The sequence below is a fragment of the Pinus tabuliformis genome, chromosome 1_1, assembly GCF_031772625.1.
Source record: "Pinus tabuliformis cultivar Carrire ecotype Pingquan chromosome 1_1, CPIR1, whole genome shotgun sequence".
Lineage (NCBI taxonomy): Eukaryota > Viridiplantae > Streptophyta > Pinopsida > Pinales > Pinaceae > Pinus > Pinus tabuliformis.
The window spans coordinates 97810089-97832609 of NC_142297.1; the positions used below are offsets into that span (position 1 = coordinate 97810089).

Here is a 22521-nt window from a genome sequence, read left to right on the forward strand (position 1 = left end):
ATGTTGGCAGTAGTTGGAGTAGACATATTGGTGCTTCCTTCGACTGAGATCTTTGATATGCAGATTGTCTCCTTTGCCTTCGAGTTATCTTGATTTATGTAATTAGGCTACATAAGCAACCTTGTAGCATACAGCATTGACTCGAGTATAGTTTATACAAATTATGGCTTTAGTGTAGAGAGGTCCATTCTTGAACACTATGCTATAGATGATTTGCTTCTTTGAGTAAGAATCTGAGTTGTCAAAATTGTTCTCTTTATTAAAGGGATCCAATCACTAGTTCGTTGAGATCATGCCATTGTGAGATGATTGAGATCACTGTGGATCAAAATTGTGGGAGTCACCAAAGTTGTTGCTATGCATATTGAGATCTAACTACTTCATCCTCTGATTGTTGTCTTTCAAACCCCTTCTTGTTGTAGACTTGTTGATGTAGGTTGCCTCTTAGATCTTGGTCTTGTTCTTGGAGTGTAGATCTTGATTCCTTTAGCTAGTTTGATACCTTGTATTAAACTTGACTTCTGAATGTCTCTTTGTTGCCCTTCCTTTGATTTCTAAACCCAATCGCTCTGATACCATATTGAAGAATCTAGGGCATGTTATTATTAGTGAGATTCCTCTTATCATGATAACAAATTGTGAAGTTCTTTTATAATTGTATCTTAGCTTGATCTTCATATTATTATTAGAGTGTGTTTGCTTCATCAAACTGCTATCAAAACAAAAGAGACAAGAACACAATATATTTGGCTTTCTGCCAAGGCCAAAACATATCCCTCTTCGAGAGGAAAACCCGCACAAAATTCTTCTTATAGAGATTCCAATTGATGAATACCAAGACCATGACCCTTGACACATTCTACCTCTCCAAAACCAAGACATCAATCCCTTACTGCTAAGATCGTCATTGATGTACTTTCACATCAGTGCCACCGAGATCAAGTTTGTGAGATCATCTTCTATACCATCATTCTCTAAGTTATGCGAGTTATATTGAGATCAAGAATCATGATCCTATAACTATCATAAGACTATATATAAGAACATATCACAAAGATCATTCCTTTTCATCAATATATATACAATGATCACCAAGGATAAGTCATCACATGTTGCATCTATCTTGAACATCAATATCATCACAACAATGACTGTGAGTATGTCGATAGGATTATGAGCTTACTGTGAGATCATTGTGATCTTATATACTGAAACTGAGATCATAATAATTATGTCGAGGTTACTTCTCCATCTTATTATTCTGAGATTGTGATAGTTACTACCATTACCGAAATTTCCTCAACATGAAGGAGATGGTATATATATATGTCGAGATTGTAATAGAACCAAGATTAAGAATTTGAAAATTGAAATTTTTGTTTACCTGGCTCATCTGCTTCTCTCAATCTTTGCTAGGTTCTTCCCAAAGGTACCTGCTGCATTGCTGAAGATATTGGCCTGTCGGTGTATCTCCAGCTGATCAGACTCCAATGGGATCATGCGTTCAATGCAATCAACCAGTCCATCTCTGACCTCCCCCCTCAAAGCTCCTAACTCCTTAGCTTTATAATGATACCGTGGGTTCAAAAAATACCCAGCTGTATGTATAGGGCGATGGAGTTGATTGTTCCATCTTTCATCAATGATTGCCCAAATGGGCCCATACTTTGCCACTCTATCCTTGTATACCGTCTTTATTTGCTCCTTTGCTTGATCCATAGCCTCATAAATGAAGCCCATAGCCAACCTTTCCCCATCCACCAACCGCAACACCTTAACTAGTGGCTCAGCAAGCTTCACAATCTCTGCTGCCTTTCTCCAAAAATTTTCTTCATGGACTTTCCTTTTCAATTCTTTGCCTTCTGGTTTGTTAGACCAATTGCTTTGATTCCATTCATCACTGGAAAACATCTTTTGCAAGTTTCTATGTTGGGAAAGCATAGATTGCAATGTCAAAGAATGTGTAGCAAATCTAGTGATGGCAAGCCTAATAATATCCTTGCCCCCAGTGTGTTTCCTCATGAGGCTCAAAACCAATGTATGATTGTAGATAAATTTTGTTATGCTTTTAGCATGATCTATAGTGTTTTTGACCCAATCTAATTTTCCAATATCCTCAAGCATGAGGTCTATGCAATGTGCAGCGCATGGGGTCCAAAAGATGGTCTTGTGTTTTTCCTCTAACAGTTTACCAGCAAGAACATAGTTAGAGGCATTATCTGTGATGATTTGAACAACATTAGCCACTCCCACCTCCTCAACAACCTGATCCAATAGCTTAAACAACAAGTGGCCATCTTTTATCTTATTAGATGCATCAACTGATTTTAAAAACATGGTTCCCTGTGGGCAGAAGACAAGAAAGTTTATGGTGGTACGGTTTCTTTGATCAGTCCATCCATCTGACATGATGGTACACCCTGTTCTTGCCCATGAGTCCTTGAACTCTTGCAAATACTCATTAATGGATTGAATTTCTTTCTGCAAACGAACCCCCCTTAGCTCATGCATAGTAGGGCCTTTGAAGCCTTTTCCAGCAGCATGTATGGCATCAAACATAGGCTCATAATATGGTGAACGAGCAGGGATTAAAGGGGATATCAGCATCATACCACCATCTAGCTATGTAATCACAAGCAGTCTCCCTCAATTCTTTCTTCCAATGGTCATCTAAAGTGGGCTGCATTTGAGTTTTACTAACTTCAGGACCATGTGCATCTGATGGAGAGGAGGGAGTGAAATAACTTTTGATAGTCACATCACCCTTTTTCATTGACATTCTACCCTTTCCCTTATCTTGAACAGAACCAAAAGAGGGAGGAACATATCGGAAAGGGTTGGATGCCTCAGTTTGAGGGATAGAGGAAGAACCCTCAAAATCATAGTGGGGGTTGGTAGCCATCATTTTTTGTATCTCCCTCTTCCTCCCAATTTCAGCCTGTATGTCTTTTTGCCTAGCCTTATCTTCTTTAAATTTCTCAAAGCTGGCCAACAAATTCTTTCTAATCTCCCCAATTTCTGGTGAGGTACATGGGGTAATTTGGCCTCTAATCCCTGCCAAGTGTTGTTTCAGCCTATGAATGCCCCCAGGACCTTCCTTAATTTTCCAATGGCAAAATTTGCATTGCATTTGACTATCAACCATTTCAACATATGCCCAAGCAGGATCTCTTGCTCTAGGTGCCATTTTTTTACTAGGAAATGAAAGCAAACAATTTGAAAATGAAAAAAAAAAAAAAAAACATTGATTCAATGTTCATTTATTTGACAAAAAACACTCTCTAAGCTTTCTAGATATGCACCTAAAATTTACTAAGCAAAAACAGATTTATAGAGGTGGAAAAAAATACCTCCAGGTACAAACTGCCTCCTCAAGCTTGCTCCAAGAATCAGCTCCTCAATGCTGCTCCAAATGGCTGCCCAAGAAGCTCCTCACTCCAGCTACAATGCTCCTCCAAGACTCCTCACTGCTGCTCCAAAACAAGCTCAAGAACTGCTCACTAACTCTCAAAGAAAACTCTCACTCAAATGCATAAGACTGTTGTGAGTGAATGAGAGCACTTGGGTGTGTTAAATAGGGTTTGGGAGGGGGAAATGGACCCCAAAAATCATTTAGCATATTCATATAACTGTTTGGGGTCCAAACCAAACAAAAAACAATTAAAAAATCCATTAAAAAATTATATTTTTTGTTGTTTACGTGTGCCTGGGCCGTTCCTTTGTGACTCGGCCGAGTCATAACGGAAACGGCCGGGTTGGCCGAGTCATGGGTGACTCGGCGAACCAGACCGTTTCCATGTTCGGGTCACTAATTTTGCTATTGAAACGGATTTCTTAAAACAGTGCAGTGAACCCCCAAAAACACATTTTTTTTTTACACAACACAGTCGGCTCGGTATTAACCTGGCCGGCTCGGCCGAGTCTGTATCAACCCGGCCGGGTCACGGACAGCGGCCAATGAACCCCCAAAAACACATTCTTTTTATGTTTTTTTTCTGAGTGTGGGGGACTCCAAATGGTTTTATTAATTGTTTTGATGGTCTTTGGGGTCCATTCCCCTCTCCCAAACCCTATTTAACCCACTCAAACCCTCTCATTCTCTCACAGCCATCTCATGCCTTTGAGTGAGAATTTCAATGAGAGTTTGTGAGGAGTTGTTGAATTTTTTTTTGGAGCAACAATGAGGAGTCTTGGGCAAGCATTGTCGCTGGAGTGAGGAGCTTCTTGGGCAGCCATTTGGAGCAGCATTGAGGAGTTGGTTTCTTGGCGCAAGCTTGATGAGGCAGTTTGTGCCTAGAGGTATTTTTTTTTACTTGTACAAATCTGTTTTTGCTTATTAAATTTTAGATGCATATCTAGAAATCCTAAAGAGTGTTTTTTATGAAAGAAATGAACATTGAATCAATGTTTTTTTCTCATTTTCAGATTGTTTGTTTTCATTTCCAAGTCAAAAAATGGCACCTAGAGTGAAAGATGTTGCTTGGACATATGTTGAAATGGTTGATAGTCAAATGCAATGCAAATTTTGCCATAGGAAAATTGAGGAAGGTCCTGGGGGCATTAATAGGCTAAAACAACACTTAGCGGGGAATAGAGGCCAAATTACTCCATGTACCTCACCAAAAATTGGGGAGATTAGGAGGGAATTGTTAGCCAGCTTTGAGAAGTTTAAAGAAGATAAGGCTAGGCAAAAAGAGTTAGAGGCTGAAATTGGGAGGAAGAGGGAGATACAGAAAATGATGGCTACCAACCCCCATTATGATTTTGAGGGTTCTTCCTCTATCCCTCATACTGATGCATCCAACCCTTTTCGATATGTTCCTCCCTCTTTTGATTCTATTCAAGAAAAGGGAAAGGGTAGAATGAAAAAGGGTGATATGAAAATCAAAAGTTATTTCACTCCTTCCTCTCCATCAGATGCACATGGTCCTCAAACTAGTAAAAGTCAAATGTAGCCCACTTTAGATGACCATTGGAAGAAAGAATTGAGGGAGACTGCTTGTGATTACATAGCTAGATGGTGGTATGATGTTGATATCCCCTTCAATGCTTCCCATTCACCATATTATGAGCCTATGTTTGATGCCATACATGCTGCTGGAAAAGGCTTCCAAGGCCCTACTATGCATGAGGCTAAGGGGGTATCGTTTGCAGAAAGAAATTTCATCCATTAATGAGTATTTGAAAGATTTCAAGGACTCATGGGCAAGAACAGGTTGTACCATCATGTCAAATGGACGGACTGATCAAAGAAACCGTACCATCATAAACTTTTTTATCCTCTGCCCATTGTTGTTTCAACTATTGGATGAGGTTGTTGAGGAGGTAGGGGTGGCTAATGTTGTTCAAGTCATCACAGATAATGCCTCTAACTATGTTCTTGTTGGTAAACTATTAAAGAAAAAACACAAGACCATCTTTTGGACCCCATGTGTTGCACATTGCATAGACCTCATGCTTGAGAATATTGGAAAATTAGAATGGGTTAAAAACACTGTAGATCATGCCAAAGCATAACAAGATTTATCTACAATAATTCATGGATTTTGAGCCTCATGAGGAAACACACTGGGGACAGGGATATTATTAGGCCTGCCATCACTAGATTTGCTACTCATTTTTTGACATTGCAATCTATTCTTTCCCAAAATAGAAACTTGCAAAAGTTGTTTTCCAGTGATGAATGGAATCAAAGCAATTGGTCTCACAAACTAGAAGGCAAAGAATTGAAAAAGAAAGTTAATGAAGAAAGTTTTTGGAGAAAGGCAACAGAGATTGTGAAGCACGCTGAGCCACTGGTTAAGGTGTTGCGGTTGGTGGATGGGGAAAGATTGGCTTAGGGCTTCATTTATGAGGCTATGGATCAAGCAAAGGAGCAAATAAAGAGGGCATACAAGGATAAAGTGGCTAAGTATGGGGCCATTTGGGCAATCATTGATGAAAGATGGAACAATCAACTCCATCGCCCTATACATGCAGCTGGGTATTTTTTGAACCCATGGTATCATTATAAAGCTAAGGAGTTAGGAGCTTTGAGGGGGGAGGTTAGCGATGGACTGATTGACTGCATTGATCGCAAGATCCCATTGGAGTCTGATCAGCTGGAGATACACCGACAGGTCACGACCTTCAGCAATGCCTTGGGTACCTTTGGGAAGAACCTAGCAAAGATTGCAAGAGAAGCAGATAAGCCAAGTAAACAAAAATTTCAATTTTCAAATTCTTAATAGTTTTTTTAAATTTTGTTCAATCGTTTATAATTTGAAAGTTGGATATAATTTGTAATTTTGTTGAGATAACTCATTACACTCCTATGTTTTTTGCAGCAAAATGGTGGGAGCCTTTTGGTGGCCATTGTCCTAAATTGCAGAAGTTTGCAATTCGTATTTTGAGTCAAACTTGCAGTGCTACTGGGTGTGAGTGCAATTGGTCTATCTTTGAGAGGATTCACACAAAGAAGAGAAACCGTTTGGATCAAAAACGGTTAAATGATCTAGTCTATGTCCAATACAACCTCCGGATCAGATGCAACCAATTACTGAACAAAAGACCTGATTCAAATCTCATTGTGTTGGAAGACATTGATCCAAACATTAGATTGGGTAGTGGAGAGTCATCCAACAGAGTTTGATTCTGGGAGGAATCACTCGAACATGATGTTCAGTTGAATGCAGATACCGATCCACTTGTACTACCAGCATCAGCCTCACAGCAAGCAAGGACTCCAATTGCAGGCGCTTCCTCTGCTTAGCCACGACAGAAGCGCAGCCGCATATCTTCTCTATCTCAGCTTGCATCTGCTGCACAGCCTGCTAATGCTACCACTTATACAGTTGCAGTTGGAGATGATGATGAGGAGGAGCCATGGGGCCCCCTATTTGACTCTGATGATGATCCAGAGATTGATCCACATGATCTTGGCTCTTTTGGCAGTAGCTACTAGCCAGTGGCCCAGTAGTACTGGTCACAGTTTACTTTTGTTGTAGAGGCCATTTCTAGCCTCCTTGGTTATGTGTTTTTGTTTTGAATCTTTGATCATGTATGTATTGGACAGTGCACTGGGAGCCATTTTGATATAATGGATATATTCATGAGCCTACTTTGATCATATGTTGTCTTCCATCTATATTCTGATGCTGTGTGTTTGGAAACATGAATGAAAATCTTTAAAATTATGTTTTTTTAATGTATTTTTTACAACGACCGAGTCATTGAAATCGAGCTGGCCTAGTCAATACGGAGTCGGAGTCGGAGTCGACACTCGCCCGAGTCGGTGTCGGAGGCAGAGTTTTAAAACATTGTTATGTTTACATCCCTAGTTAAGAGGGAGTGTTGAAGAAAGTGTAACTAGGTTCGGTTTTCATAAATCTAATTTTGATCTTTGTACTTGTAAAAGAAAAGAAATATTATTTTTGTAAATTATAAAATGAGTTTCTTGCTCATTGCATAGGTCTAGCACGTACTAAAGTGCTATAGGAAAGTCAAAGAGTCAAAGAAAAATGTTGAAGAGCTCTTCTTGAGCATATATAAAATGTATATGGGTCAACCTGTGTCTAGATCAGCCCTCCAAGACAAGCACAATCCTCTTGAAGTTGGCCAGCAAAACAATGTAAAAGCAGTCATGTCGGCTCAACTAAAAGACACAACAGTTCCCACACTCATGTCAACTTATTATGGAGACGTAACCAGTATAAATACCCAGCTAGGGTCACCAAAGAAAACACATAAAACAAGCATAGTGGTTCAGGATTTTCGGACAAGTTGCTCAATTTCGAATAAGCATCTTTGTGCTTTAGGATGGGTTCCACAGAGGTGTAGTCTTGGCATATCTATGATATTAAAGATCTCCATGCAGGAAGAAAACACAGTCAAGTTCTCGGCATAATTGTAATGATAAGGATCTCGGTGATCCCTCACTAACACACACTATCTCGGCGTTCATTCTGACGCAGTCATCATCTCGGCATAATGATAATCACGATCTCAGTCATGATATTGATAAGGACACAATTAGAAGATCTCAGTGCAACTCTCATACAGTGTTTCTAAAACCAGAACCGGTGACCAGACTGGTCCACCTAATGAACCGATTTACCGACCAGAACCGCTCTAACCGGGACTGGTTTGGTCTAAACAAACCAGTTTTAGAAAAATACATTAAATGATTAATTTTTAATGAAAAAAACTATTTTTAAGATTTAAAACCATGATTCCAAGCCAATAGAGACAACATATGCAAAGATTGCTCATTTATATACCATGTAAAGGTGAATATATCAAAATCGCACCGAGTGCAATACATATCATCGACAAAATACATAAGCAATGAGGCTCTAAATGGCCTCTAGAGTGCAAAAACAAAGCCTACAAACTATAGGGCCAGTGGCCTACTACAAGACTCAAGTCTACATATATGATAATACTATAATAGTGATCAACATTATCACTTGAAACTTCTCATGAGTCATCATGATCAAACTCATTTGGTTGAGTCTCGACTCCCAAACTTTGCAGTCACAAACTTCTCTATTGGTTCAGCGACTTGAGTCTCAAACTTCTGAAGGTATTCTGCCCTAATATGCCCTATTATTTCATTTGGTGCTCCACGTGGCTTTACATGGCCTCCTATCCCAGCCAAGTGTTGCTTCAACCTATTAATACCCCCTCCTTGAATGGATTTTTGGCAATATTTGCAGATCATTTTGCCATCAATCATATCACAATGAGCCCATGTAGTATCTCTGGCTTTTGGAGGCATGATGACTACTACTTAGCTTAAACTCTGTTGTTCCACTACTCTAGCAAAAACTCAGCACTCTCCAAGCTCCCAAGCAAACTCACAAACACTCCAAATGAGATGTGTGAGACAAATGAGAGGGAGAGGGGCCTCTTAAAGGCTTGGAGAGGGTGTTTTTGGAGGGAAAGCACCCTTAGTTTCCCCCCAAAACCCCTAAAACACACTCAGCAAGTCACTTTTCTAGCACACGGTGGGCATGGCTATAAACCGGCCGGTTCCATCCTAAACCGGCCGATTAGGATTGGTTTTTGTCAAAAAAAGGTGAAACGGGCCTGCTAAACAGTTTTTTTTGCCGGTTTCAACCAGTGGGTCTGCTAACTGGCCAGTTAGATCGATAACCGGTTAGCAAGACCGGTTTTGAAAACTATGCTCTCATATGTATATATACATATCTCGTTGTTATAGTGACGGGGCAGTGAGTGTCATGTGAAGGAGCAGCAATGATCTTGATGGAGGTGCAACAATGTTGCAGCAGTAATCTTAGTGGTGGCCTCAGTGATGCACGCAGTAAGGATCTTGCTGGTGTAGTAGTGATTGCCTCAATGGTGCAGCAATGATGATGATCTCAGCAGTGACAAAAAAGACAATTGGTGTCTTGGTGTCTTGGTCTTGGAGTAGCTAATAGGTCAACAGTTTTGGTCTTGGTATTCATCAATTGGAATCTTCATAAGAAGAATTTGTGCGAGTTTTCCTCTCAAATAGTGAGAGGTTTTCGCCCTTGCTGATAGTCTACATTCTGTGTCTCTTGTCTATTTATGTTCATGCATTGGTTACTGTTTGATGAAGAAGAACACTAATAATCTAAAGAAGTAAAAAGCATTCACAAGCAGTCACTAATCAATGAGAAATCACCTAATGCTAATGCCCTAGATTTCTCTACAGTTGTGGGATGGAAGCCAATAGGAAGCAAGTGAAGGGTTGATTAACAATACCTCCCCCTATGTGTGAAAATTCCAAACTTGAATCCTATTGCAGCAACTGGAAATTATTCTCCTAATTATTAATTTTATTTAGCAATTTATTTGTTGTTTGCTACGGCAAATACTGAATAAATTACACTGCAATCTACAAAAATAAAACTGCAGAAGAATAAACATTGGAAGAAATGCTAGCGCACACATAAAAATAACACAGTTATTTTTTGACAAATGTCCCCAGAAAAAACCCAACTTGGAAAAACCGGTGCAGCAGCTCAGGGTTTTATTATTAAGCAACAATGAAATAATATGTGTACAATCTGGATGCTGAATACTAGCAATCCTACAGAGAAAATACTAGAAAAAATCTAGTGAGGAATTTTCCTCACCCACATGCAAATCCAGGCTCTAACTGCAGCTCCAGGTGAGCCATCCAAACTGGCTCTGCGCTGGCTCTACGTAACCTTAGCGCAGTCCCTTTTTGCGCTCAATCTGGATCAACCTCTCCTCAAGTCGTCTAGTCTACTGTTGTATGGGAAAAATGTTTCTTCTGGCCCCCGGAATCTCTGTCCAGCCACTGGCACTGAAACTCGGCTTTTCCCCAGCAAAATCGAAACTACCTCTAGGCTACTGCGTTGCCCCAATGTCAACCTCTCTGTGGCTCTTCTACCTCTCTACAAATGCACTCATTGGATCCCGAAATCTTCCTTCAGTTTTGTTGTCTCTTCCCCTCTCTCAATGCTTCGATCTCTAGCTCTCTCTCTAGCTACTGACTGAATCTACTCTAGAAATAGATCTGCTCATAAATTGAACCTCTCAAGTGTCTTCTCCATCACCACATCGACCTCCTCTTATAATCCTTTGTTGGAGCACCAACGGCCAAGATTAAAACTTAATAAATGGTTAGGATCATCTCTAGATCAATCTGTGTGAGTTTCTAGATCATTTACACCTTAACTTAACTAATACTGATTAATTAATCATATTCCCTAAGTTTAGACTTGGAAATATATAAAAATTGGTTAATAATCTAATTGAGACATTTCTAGGCAGAATTTCTAGAAACGATTTATGGGTTTTGGAGATCTCATGTATTCTAGCCTCCACAAAATTTCAAGACTAGAGCACATACAATGCTACAAAAACTAACGATCGCTCTTAGCGAGGAATGTGTTCTAGTGCTACCGCACACCCTGTAGCAACACCCTGTCTCTGCATCATCTCATGTCACGTTGTTGATGTCTAGCCATACTGTCCACAAACTACTGCACAACTCTGATGTATGCTGCATTTGTGTTGCTGAATTGCTACCAACACTGCATCTGCACTGCAACTCCCTCTCATTTGTTGTTGCTACAACTGCAACATCTACAACCTAAAAGCATCCAAAATACTGAATCAATTGTGATCAATATGATGCATTTGTCTCTCGAGTCGTTGACTGCTACTAGAATCTGCACTATCACTGAAGAATTTGCGTTGTTGTTGACTCTAGATTGTGCCAACTGCATTGTTGCCAACTCTTAACTGTGCTCCCCAGCATCTGACTGATAATAATCTCTGCAACTGTCACTCTGGCATCTAATTGCACCAACTATCACTAATCAATCCTGCTATTGAATATTGTGGGCCTTTCGTAGCAAGGTATTGATCCAAGAGGTGGAATCCTCAAGGATCTTGCCCTTTTGTAGCGCTCTAGGGCTACAACACCAAGTCACCCCACATCACTCCCAGAGGTATATGGTCTTGTAGTCTTGAGACTTTGTGGAAAGGCTAAAAGACGAGTTCTCCAAAACCCAAAAATCGTTTCTGGAAATTCCACCTAGAGATGGCTCAACTAAATTAATTGAACGATAATTAAAAACCCCTAAGTCTAACTTAGAAAAATTGATTAATTAATAGTAATTAATTAAGAAAGGTAAGAATTATCTAGAAACTCGCATGCATCAACTTGTAGATGATCTCAACCATCAATCAAGATTTAAACCTCGTCGTTGGAGTCCCAACTGGAGATTATAAGAAGAGATCGATCGGTAGATGGAGATACACACAATAGAGAGCCAACAATGTGAATTCTTTGGGCACTTCAAGTTAGCCAGCAGTCGAGTTTGAGCCATAGAGGGGACGCAGGGCTAGGGAGGGACAACAAAAAATCAGAGAGCATGATTCCGAAGAGTTTTCCAGTATGTATCCAGTGTCGAAGAGGCAGGAGACAAGAGGCTATATTATCTGCAAAGAGGTCCATAGAAGCCAGTGTGAATAGCTAGAAAACCCAGTGCGAGTTGTCGAAAGAGAGAGGATTCAATTGCCAGAAGTAGGTTCAGCTTCTAGGAGGCAAAGCAAGTCACTTCCAGAGGCAGTCAGAGACAGGACGACTCAATTAGAGTCAATTTCCAGGAAGTGCGAGTTACCCAGGACAAGTAGTGCGAATTCCAGGCTGCAATGTAAGTAGCCAATGTGGGGTTCGAACAGGAAAAAGAAGGTTGATTTGTTTAGCAGAGGAGATCTGGGATCTTCAGATTATTTTAGCCAGATATTTGTCGTCGATTGCCAGTTGGGCATCCAAATTATTGTACTCTCAAATTTGCTACATAATAATAAAATAAACCCTTATGTGCTACATTGATTTTCCTTTAGGGTTTTTCCGAGGACTTTTAGTCCAAAAGTATTGGTGTCTATCTTTATGCATGTGCATCTATTTGTCAATTCCTTATGTTACTTCCGCAACGTATTTTATTTGTGAAGCACACATTAGTGAGTTATTTGATATTTGTTGTAAACAAATAAACTGCTAATCAATTAGGAGAATAGTTTTCAGTTGGTGCTTTAAAGGAAATTTCACACTTTCCTTAGAGAGACCAAGGGTTATAGTCACAAGACCTAGGGTTTGAGTAATCTATTGATAGTTGGGACAGCCAAAGGTCCAAGAGAGGGGAATTTCAAATGATGATTTTCAAAATGAACAAGGAACATGAAACCCTCAAGAAGCCCCCAAGTTGAATCTAAATCTAAAACTAGGGTTAGTTTAGGGTTGGTAACTAGGGCTAAGAAATTTTATGGACAAAATTCACGTGAGTCCCTACCAAAAGGACAAATTTTGTGACAACCACAATCCTCTTGGCATTTAGACTCTCCAACTCCGAAAATTCCCATTCCCTAGAAATTTGCACCAAGCCCTAGCTTGGTCGCTTGGCCTTAAAAGGGTCAAATTAGAGCAAAGAAAAGGAGAAAATTTATGCTCGCTTGGTCGCTTGGCCTTAAGTTTCCAAGGAGGCCGAATTTTTTATCACCTAACAACGAGAGTTTCAAAAATTTACCTATGCAATGGATAATGGATTTTTCATTGCATAGCTACTAGGAGTTCACCAATAGTGTTGAAAAGTGCAACTAGGTTCGGTCTTCATAATGACATGTAATTGTGAATTTTGTAAATGATGTAAAGAAGAAAAATAAAATTATTATTGTAATGCTTGCTTCATCGGTTTCATGAGCAAGAGATTTTATTTTTAGTTGGCTCCCATTGTGATCATTTCGGATTTGTCAAAAAAGAGTCAATGTCATGTATAAAGAACCCTTCTTGGGCATGTTACAAACATATATAAGTCTACATGATTGTCAAATAGCCCTCCAAGACAACCACTAGTCAATCCTCTTCAAGTCAGCCTCAAGATAAAGCAAAGAACTTATGTCGGCTTCACCTAATGGAGACAACATTATTCGAATACACATGTCGGCTCATTTATATGGGGAAACCACTATATATATGTGTAGGGTCTTCACATTTCCACAGTCAACAAGTAAGGATATCTTTGAAATTCAGATCATAGTTACAATGACAAGTAAAGAGACAAGTTTGGATATCAATTACAGTGACAAGCATTTCGGAAAAAGAACTTGGATAGGTGATCTTATCTTTGCTACTACTACAGCAAGAGTTTGCAATATACACACAGTGATACAATCTCGGTGGAATCTCATAAAAGGTCTCGGTGCTATCTTAAAGAAAAGATATCAGTGCTATCTCAGGAAAAAGGTCTCGGTACTAGCTCAAGAAGAAGTCTCAGTGCTACCACAAAGAATTGTGTATTCAGTTTCGGTCTCATTGCAGAAGGAGAAGTTCAGTGTCATTACAAGTGACCACAGGATTTGGTACAGTGACCTCAAGTGATCTTATACAATAAGAAATTTGAAGCTTAAGCACAGTAGAAGGAACCAAGAAAGAGGGTCTCCATCTTTGTCTCAGTGGTAACTATATCTCGATGCTAAGAAGGTCGAAGTAGAAAAGGACTCAAGAATAAGAAAAGAGCAAAATACAGTCAAGAGAACTAGTGCCTTAGTCTTGGAGTGGCTAATAGGTCAAGGTCTTTGTCTTGGTATTCGTCAATTAAAGACTCTATAAGAAGAATTTGTGGGTTTTCCTCTCAAAGAGTGAGAGGTTTTGGCCCTCGCTCATAGCCTACATTTGTGTCTCTTGTCTATTTATTTTCATGCATTGGTAGTTGTTTGACGAAGAACACTAATAACTTAAGTAAAAGAAGATCCTAATCTAATGTTGTAAAAAGCACTCACAAGCAGTTGCTAATTGAAGAGAAATCACTTAATACTTGATGCTCTATATTTCTCAACAAATAGGACAATTCATTCACATGTTATATAAGTAATGCATGCAATTAATCATCTAGATAGCATTGAGTATATCTTTAACAAATCAGGGCACAACTAGCACAACCTAGAATCAGCATTATTCCATACATTAAATATGAAAATAGATATTCAACAATTAGGTGTAGTTACAAGATAACATTCAAAGATTCCATCCATTTGTCCAAAGAATAGCTCCAAAGATAACCAAAATCAGCTTATCAAAGCAAACTTATAGATCCAATCTCTACCACAAGAAAAAAGGGCTGAAATTTCTAGAGAGAGAGACTGAAATCTCTAGGTGTGTGTTGATGAGAAATCATAATGAGAGGTTCCCCTATTATATGAGGAATTTGAATGCCTAATTAGCCTATTAGCCCCTTAAAATCATAAAATTATGTGTATGAAACATCCGAGGTCACAAGCCAACCGAGTAGCCTTCGAAAAATATATAACTCTCCACACATGTGAGCCGAAATAGAAGAGGGTGTTGACATCATGTGAGCATAGACCCTTCTAAGGCAGACAATGAGGGCAATAGGTGCCATAATATGTGTAGAAGCCCTCTAAAATCAACCTCTAGGGGTTGGCCCCTAGTTCTCTAACATAATCCCTCTATAGACTCCAATTTTGGCTTTGGAGCACAAAAGGTGGTCTCATGGGTCTCCATGTTGCCAAAATGCCTCTCTACTCCATTGTTGAGGGCTCTCAAGGTGATGCTACTAGGCCCTGCATTGTGCTGAAATTTCTAAGTCTGACATCTCAGAAATCCTTATTGCATTATCAACAACTAAAATAACTGAGACAAACACACAAGGGACACCGTTATTTTTGGACAATCGTCCCCGTTAAAACCCAATGCGGGAAAACTGGTGCACCAAATATGAGGATTTTATTATTATACAGTTTTTGAATACAACTAGGGTGCCAGAAATGGCTCACCCAACTGAGAATGCCCTCAACAGAAGTACCTCTCCTCGGAGACAGATATTTTGGCAGATCGGTCACCAGATGATCGATCCCACAACAACTGTGGCAGCGCCTTAGCTGGACAGTGAAAGCTACTCCAAGCTTCTCCATTGCTTTGCGTCACTCTATTAGGAACTGCGTCACCCTCTCAGCTCACCAGCACTCAGTTTGCCCCACGAAAATCACCCAATGTTTCCTCTTGGCCATGCGTCACCTCTGCAAGCCTCTGTGTCAGCCACTTGGCTCTCTGTGGAGCCCTCTGGTCCTCTGCATCACTCACACTAGCCTCCTCAACCTCCGTGTAAGTCCTAGCTGCCTTTGCGTCAGCCTCTCTAAGCTCTGCGTTGTCTCTCTAGCACTATCTTTGCCTCTCTGCTCTGTATTCTCGGCCTCGTGTCGAACTACCCATTGCTGCAACAGATCACTAGTTCAATTCTCTCAACAAAACCTTGCTCCAGAAAATCGAACTGACCAATCAATATGGTGTGTCTTTAACTAACCCTCTAGCCTCCTCTTATACTTTTCCTGTTGAGTCTTCAACAGTCGAGATTAAGTCCCTAATCAACGGCTAGGATTAGATTTGGCTTGATCCATGTCATTTAGAACATTCTCAACCAGTTTTATATTAATACCCATTAATATGTTAATTTTCCTAAGTTTAGACTTAGGAACCCCATTAAAAATATTAATTACTTTAATATCTCTCAAACCGATTGGAATTTCCCCAAACGATTTCTGGGTCATGGAGATCTTATGTGCCTTAGCCTCTACACCAATTTTCATGGCTAAAGCACATCTGATGCTACCACAAATCAACACATTAGCTATCGTCCCATTTTATCAGTGTTAAGTCGGTTGGGGTGTACTAGTCTAGGTGCATCATCCCATACAAGTCAACAACTATCTAGAGTTCCACGACTCTTAATGCTTCACCTATGGGTTTAATTATAATATGTCCCTTAAAGAACCTAGACCCCAGTTAAGTTGTTGAGAGCAATACACGAAAACACTTAACAATTACACACAACATCCAATGCTAAAACTTTCACCATCAAGTACATTTAATAATTTTTGCATCAAAATGAACCAAGCTTGAAAGTAATGGGAAAATTAACACTTCATACATGGATTCTCGTAATGATGTTACCTCCTTATGTAGGAGCGATTAATAGATGACCTTATTAGGTGTTCTCAACCCCCAATGGGGAAGCGATTTGACCTCGGTCCACCCCTCAATTGATAAGTACCATGTGAGTAATGATTGACCAAAGGGAAAAAGGCTTCATGGCCAAGTGCCATTGGCAAAGGGACTAGCCTGATGGGGATCATCATGCTAGGTGTATAGATGTGAGGAGGGAGCAATCGCAGATGTGTAAATTACTAATACAGCCTTTATTTTTCCACCTCTCTTATGCCTTATAATTTTTATTGATTTTTCTTTGTATTACTGCTCATAGCTCAAAGGGTTAGAGCTTTCTTTGTATGATGCATAGCAATTATTACCCCTTTAAGGATGGGGCAATTCATCGCCCACCAGGGGTTGGGTCATGCAAGGGTTTCTTGTCTTTTATAAGATAGGGAAACACTGTCCCAAGAACTGGGTGATGGCCATATGAGTGGCGTAGAGATCATGCTTGGATTTTGCGCACGTGCTAATTTGAATGTCCCAACCATCTTTTGCATTTTCATTTTCCTTTTGTTTTGCTTGTGGCCATCATATGTTTTTCTGTTTCTTTTAGCTGCATCAACTTCCTAAGGAAAACTTCCAAGCCCTACCCAAGCATGAGGATGTGTGAGTGTCAAATCCCAATAAGCGAGTGGTAAGTTCAACCTAAAGAATGGAGGTGCAATATGGGCTTGTAATGTAAGATAGAAAGTGGTAAGTATGGGATAGGGAGAGATGGGGCTATGTTATCTCAATCATGGCTTCCCAAGTAGTGCCCCCCCATACCCGTTGGGACATTATAGGATGTCGCACAAGACTAGGATTGAAAATTAACCCCACATTTAAGGTGAGGGAACAAGATCACGACCAAGACCATTCTTTCTTCCAAGTTACCCCATAATCCATGTCAAATGCCTAAGTACAAACAAGCATAAGCACCCGATTGCAAAATGAATAAAGTACCTTTTGATCGGAAACCCACCTTCCAATGTGCACTCTCGCTAATTGGGCAACGAAACATAATGACTTATGCAGTTGGCAGAGATATAAATGGCACATCGTCATCGTCGACTAGTGGTCATCAAGGGCTACTAGCTGCTAGCTAGAAGAGATGATAGGAGAATTTATTTTCCTATGGGTCACCCACTTTTGGTGGTGAACAAACCTATGCTGATCTGCTATTGTTGGTCTAGCTACAAACCAACGGTGCCTAGATCTGCTCAACGAACTCTCTGATCTACTCACTGGAATTGCTTTCCAACAACACCACTGCCTACTGGAACTACTACTGGGCTATTCGAACTTTTCCTACACCTGCAACTAGAAATCAAACACTTTTGCCCAACAATTCGAACTACTTTGCTGACCCTCTGCACAGACCTAGAAGAAACTTGCTCAAACTCCATATGAACTGTGAAATTTCTCCCACTTCGCTACTGAGCTCCTGATCTATTCAACAACACTACTCTGATAACATGTGAAAAATTCCTTGAAATGCAGCAACTGGAAGTTATTCTTCTAACTTATTAATTATGTTGTTTATTTTGTTCCAGCAAAATAACAAATAAATCACACTACAATTTCTTCACCAAAAAAATACTGCAGAAAATAAAAACTGGAACTGAGAAATATAAAGCACATACAATAAAACAGACACCATTAGTTTTGGACAAATGTCCTAAAAAAAACCCAATGTGGGAAAACCAGTGCAGCAGATGAGGGTTTTATTATTCTTCTTCAACAGCGAAATTTATGAGTACAATCTGGATGCCAAACTGGCAATCCTCTCGAAAGGAAGCACTAGCAAAATTATTAAGGGAACTTTTCCCTTCTCCACAAGCAATCCAGCAACAATCTGGCCACTCAAACTAGCTATCCACGACCCCTACGTAGGCCCCTACGTAGATGTTGTGCAGAGTGTAACTCGCATTGCCTAAATATGCCTATGATTAAGACATCCTACGTGCTACTACCACTGGAAGTGATTCTCCGGCCCCTAGGAAAATTAGCCCAACCTCCAACAATTGAATCAACCTCCTCCTCAACAAAATCAAACTAAACCTGCCTGCGCAATCCTTGAGCAACCTCCTATGGAATAACTCGACCTCCTCTACCTGACTCTTCCAACACTGAAATTTCCTCTGAAATCCCTACTACTGCTCCTCTGCCTCTGCTACTGACTAGTGACCTCTTGGTTCGAATTCTCTTCCCGGTTGAATCTCTGCTCTCTACAAAATTTGATCTGCCTAGATCAATCACCCACTTGATGTATCTATCTCCATCCTGGCATCTTGCTCTTATAATCTCTCCTTAGTGAACCAACGGCTATGATTAGATCCCCATCAATGGCTAAGATCATCTCAAACTCAATCTGTGTGAGTTTCTAGAGCAAAATATTTAATTATTGATCAATTAACTTAAATGAATTGTCTCTAGGTGTTTTCTCCTGGAACCTTTCCTAGGTTTTGGAGATCTTGTATTTATTAGCGTCTCTAACCAAAGTCAAAACTCGGACACTTGTCTGATGCTACAAATACTAATAGATTGACCCAATATAGGGTATTGCATACAGAGTTTGGCAAGCATAATACTTTTCACAAAGACTTTCAGACACATACTATATAGGGATTACTCTGTAGTCCAAAGGTCAACCTACTGAACAAGAACTCAATTATTAGTACGTTAATCAGAATGATATATGTCATTACATTGAACATAAAATATCAGAAAATTAACGAGCAACTAAATCATTGGCCACAACAAACTTGATAATGCCCTTTTACAATCATCTAAAGTTGTCGGCAGATGAAACGAAGCATCCTGATTCATCGGTCAATTTTATTTCTGCTATTGCAGAATTATTTATAGATGAAGAGAAGCTCAAACTTGACAAGAAAATACAGGCATATTGAAAACCATATCTAGTCTTGGATTGAGGACAGCTGAAACATTATTTCCATATCAGACGTATGCCAGCTAAAAAGAGTTATTGGAAGCCAAACGCCTGAATCAGAATTCAGAATGCATCATGAATTGCAAATAAACACCACTGGATCAAAGCTACGCCAGGGATAACAAGCTGATGACTCCCAAGAGCACTTATTGATGGAGTCATTTGGCACCTCGATGTCAAATCATCGCATCTTGGGGTTGAAGAAGGTCCCAAGGGTTAGTTGTTCAATGATGAAAGTGGTATGTGAGTTGGGTTTAGAATGTCGTGAGACAGTTCGGCTTCTATCTAAATTTGATAATGCCCTTTCACAATCATCTAAAATTGTCAGCAGATGAAACAAAGTATCATGATTCATCAGTCAATTCAATTTCTGCTATTGCAGAATTATTAATAGATGAAGAGATTCTCAAGCTCAACAAGAAAATATAGGCATATTGAAAAACATATCTAGCCTTGGATTGAGGACAGCTGAAACATTATTTCCATATCAGATGTATGCCAGCTAAAAAGAGTTATTGGAAGCCAAACAGCCTGAATCAGAATTCAGAAAACGTCATGAATTGCAAATAAACATCACCTAAATTCTCTTTAAAAGCATATTAAACCAAGATTTAAAACTAAAATGAGAACCACAAAATCAATTAGAAACATCAATGACAAGAATAGCAAAGGCTTCTTCAGTTTGTGTTACAAACCTTCTTACATCCACATGCTGATCAATTGGAAGAGTTTCAAATTCCGCTAGGCTAACAGGAAGAGAGGAGTCATCTTTCCCAGAATATTCTTGTTTCTTTGAAAAGTACTCTGTGCCACCATAAGTAGGTTCCAAAAGTAAGCCATCTTGAGTTGAATTTACAGACCCTTCCTCCTGTAGCACAGAAGTAGAGTCTCCTGCTGGATCTGAGATGCCTTTGGCCTCTAAAACCATGTTTTCACAAGAACTACTATTGATTGTGTTGGATTTTACATCTAGCAGAGAACTTTTGATAGTTTTCTCACTACTGGAGCTTGACCAGGAATCTGAATCATAATCTGAGTGATCTTTTCTGGGCACTGCAGTTAGAAAGTGATTAAGCAGATCTTCTTTACGGAATGGCGTTACAGGTGAGCTAAAAGGACCCTTTTTTGGATCCAATTCATCTTTGACAGTCAAATTCACAGGTGTTCCAAACTTTTTGCTGTCATCTGAATTAAATCTGCTTCCTTCAACTCCTGTTTTTTTTACTCCACTTATATTTGAATGATAATCACCAATGGTTAACGTGCCTTGAATTCTTCCAGATGCTCCTGTACTATGCAATTGCTCAACCTTATGTGGGTCCGAAGAATCTGTAAGAATTGTATTTTGAATATTAAACTCAACTCCATCATTAGATGACTCTTGCAGAATATTACTTTCACTGTCAAGGGCCCTATCATTTAATCTCAGTTTCTGCCCCATGGAAGATGGTGCCCTAAAAGGATCACTAGGATCATCATCTTCATCATTTTCTCCACTGTCAAAGAGACCTTTCTGCAATAGTGATAGCCTTTCCTTCAGAGATTGCCTGCCATTATTTGCTTTTGGAAATTGAGGTGCACCAGTGGCAAACTCATTATTTAAACCCAATGTCTTTTCAAGTTGTTCTGTACCTGAAAATTGAGATCTACTTTCTGTAGAGACTTGAGTATCAGTTGTGATTAATTTATCTGATGAATTAGATGCAGTTCGATCCAGAGTACTGCTAATGCTGCTAGATGGACTTAGTTCATTTTTATTTTCATTTGAATTAGAACCATATAATCTCTCTGGAACAGATGGTTGTGACCAGACATGAGTAGATTCCAATGGACTAGAGGAAACTAATTCATCTTCATCATCAAAGAGTCCACCTGAAAATAATGCCCCTTCAAATTTCCTGATGAAATTGCTTGAACCAAAAAGATCCTTACCGGGTTCCTGACTAGCTATGCCTTCTCTCTTGCTGCCAATACTCCGAGAGTTCATTTTCTCAGAATCAATTGTCTGTTTAGAAATTTGAGCAGTAGGCAGTGACAACACAGGAGTAGATTCATTGAATCTAGAAGAAGTTGAAACTTCCTTATTATCCAAAAAGGCTTGAGAAATTTCTGTTACATTGACTTTGCTGCTCATGTAATTTGAACCAGATTGACATGGATCTTGTTGACCTTCCACAAAAGAGTTTATTTCTTCAGGATGTGTTGAGCTTTTTAGTTTTGCTTTTTCATTGAAACTACCACCTTTGACATTGTGAGAACCATCCACAGGCTGTGAGTGCAAACTAAGGTATTCATTTATTATAGAGGTAGATAGTGCAGCTTCACTATCAAAGAGGCCTCCTGCAACCGTATCTGGATGAAGTTTTCTGTTAAAACTACTTGAAACAACCTGGTGTGCAGTTGCTTCCATTGATTTGCTAGTTATGCTTGCATGTATAGGAGTGACTGAGGTTCCTCATTACCAACAATGGACTGGGAATTGGGAACTCCCGATACCTGCACCAAAATGTTTTTCATTTAGTAGGGACAAATATGAAAATTAATTTCTTCCAGTTGATGCATGCACTCATATCATCATTTTCTGCCTTTCTTTGTGTGATTGTCAAATTTGTCTAAAATGGTAAACAACTAATCTTTACATGTCTTTTTTTCAGTGATTACTGTCTTATTCATCTTTTTAATAAAGAAAGGACTGTTAATGAGAGACAAGATAAAACATTTCAGTATAAACAGCTCCTTTCAGACTTTACTCAAACGCCAATTGGTTTTTAATGAACACAAAAATCCAATAGTATCAAACTCAAAACACAAACAAGTAGAGCAAAAGTAGGGAAAAGTTCTTGATATTTTAAGGTGCAATTAAGACAAGCACAACTTTTCGCCAGATAATTACTTCCAATGATACAATTTATATCTTTAGCACATTCCAGAACATTAAGCAATTACACTTCAGAAAACCTCAACCATAAACACAGTGGGGCAGAAGAGATCACAGTAAAACAATGATGCACAAGAGACACAAAATTTATCCTGGGATAAACCCAGCAAATATTTTCTTAGGAGAAATTGTCCAATTCAA

General features: G+C 39.4%; 1 protein-coding gene across 4 annotated transcripts in view; it reads right to left on the minus strand.

Moving 5' to 3' along the window:
- LOC149211835 (uncharacterized) overlaps positions 1-22521 on the minus strand; it is a 299240-nt gene that overhangs the window by 85120 nt on the left and 191599 nt on the right. For 2 of the 4 annotated variants that reach the window (XM_089391595.1, XM_089391594.1), the window contains exon 2: positions 20138-21938. The exons of 1 other annotated variant lie outside the window; for it this stretch is intronic. In XM_089391595.1, coding sequence (XP_089247721.1) covers positions 20138-21852 — 1715 coding nt within the window. In that variant the 5' untranslated portion in view covers positions 21853-21938. Of the gene's footprint in view, positions 1-19792; positions 19974-20137; positions 21939-22521 lie in introns of those variants that run through there. One more of the 4 variants, XM_089391596.1, reaches the window with a different exon arrangement.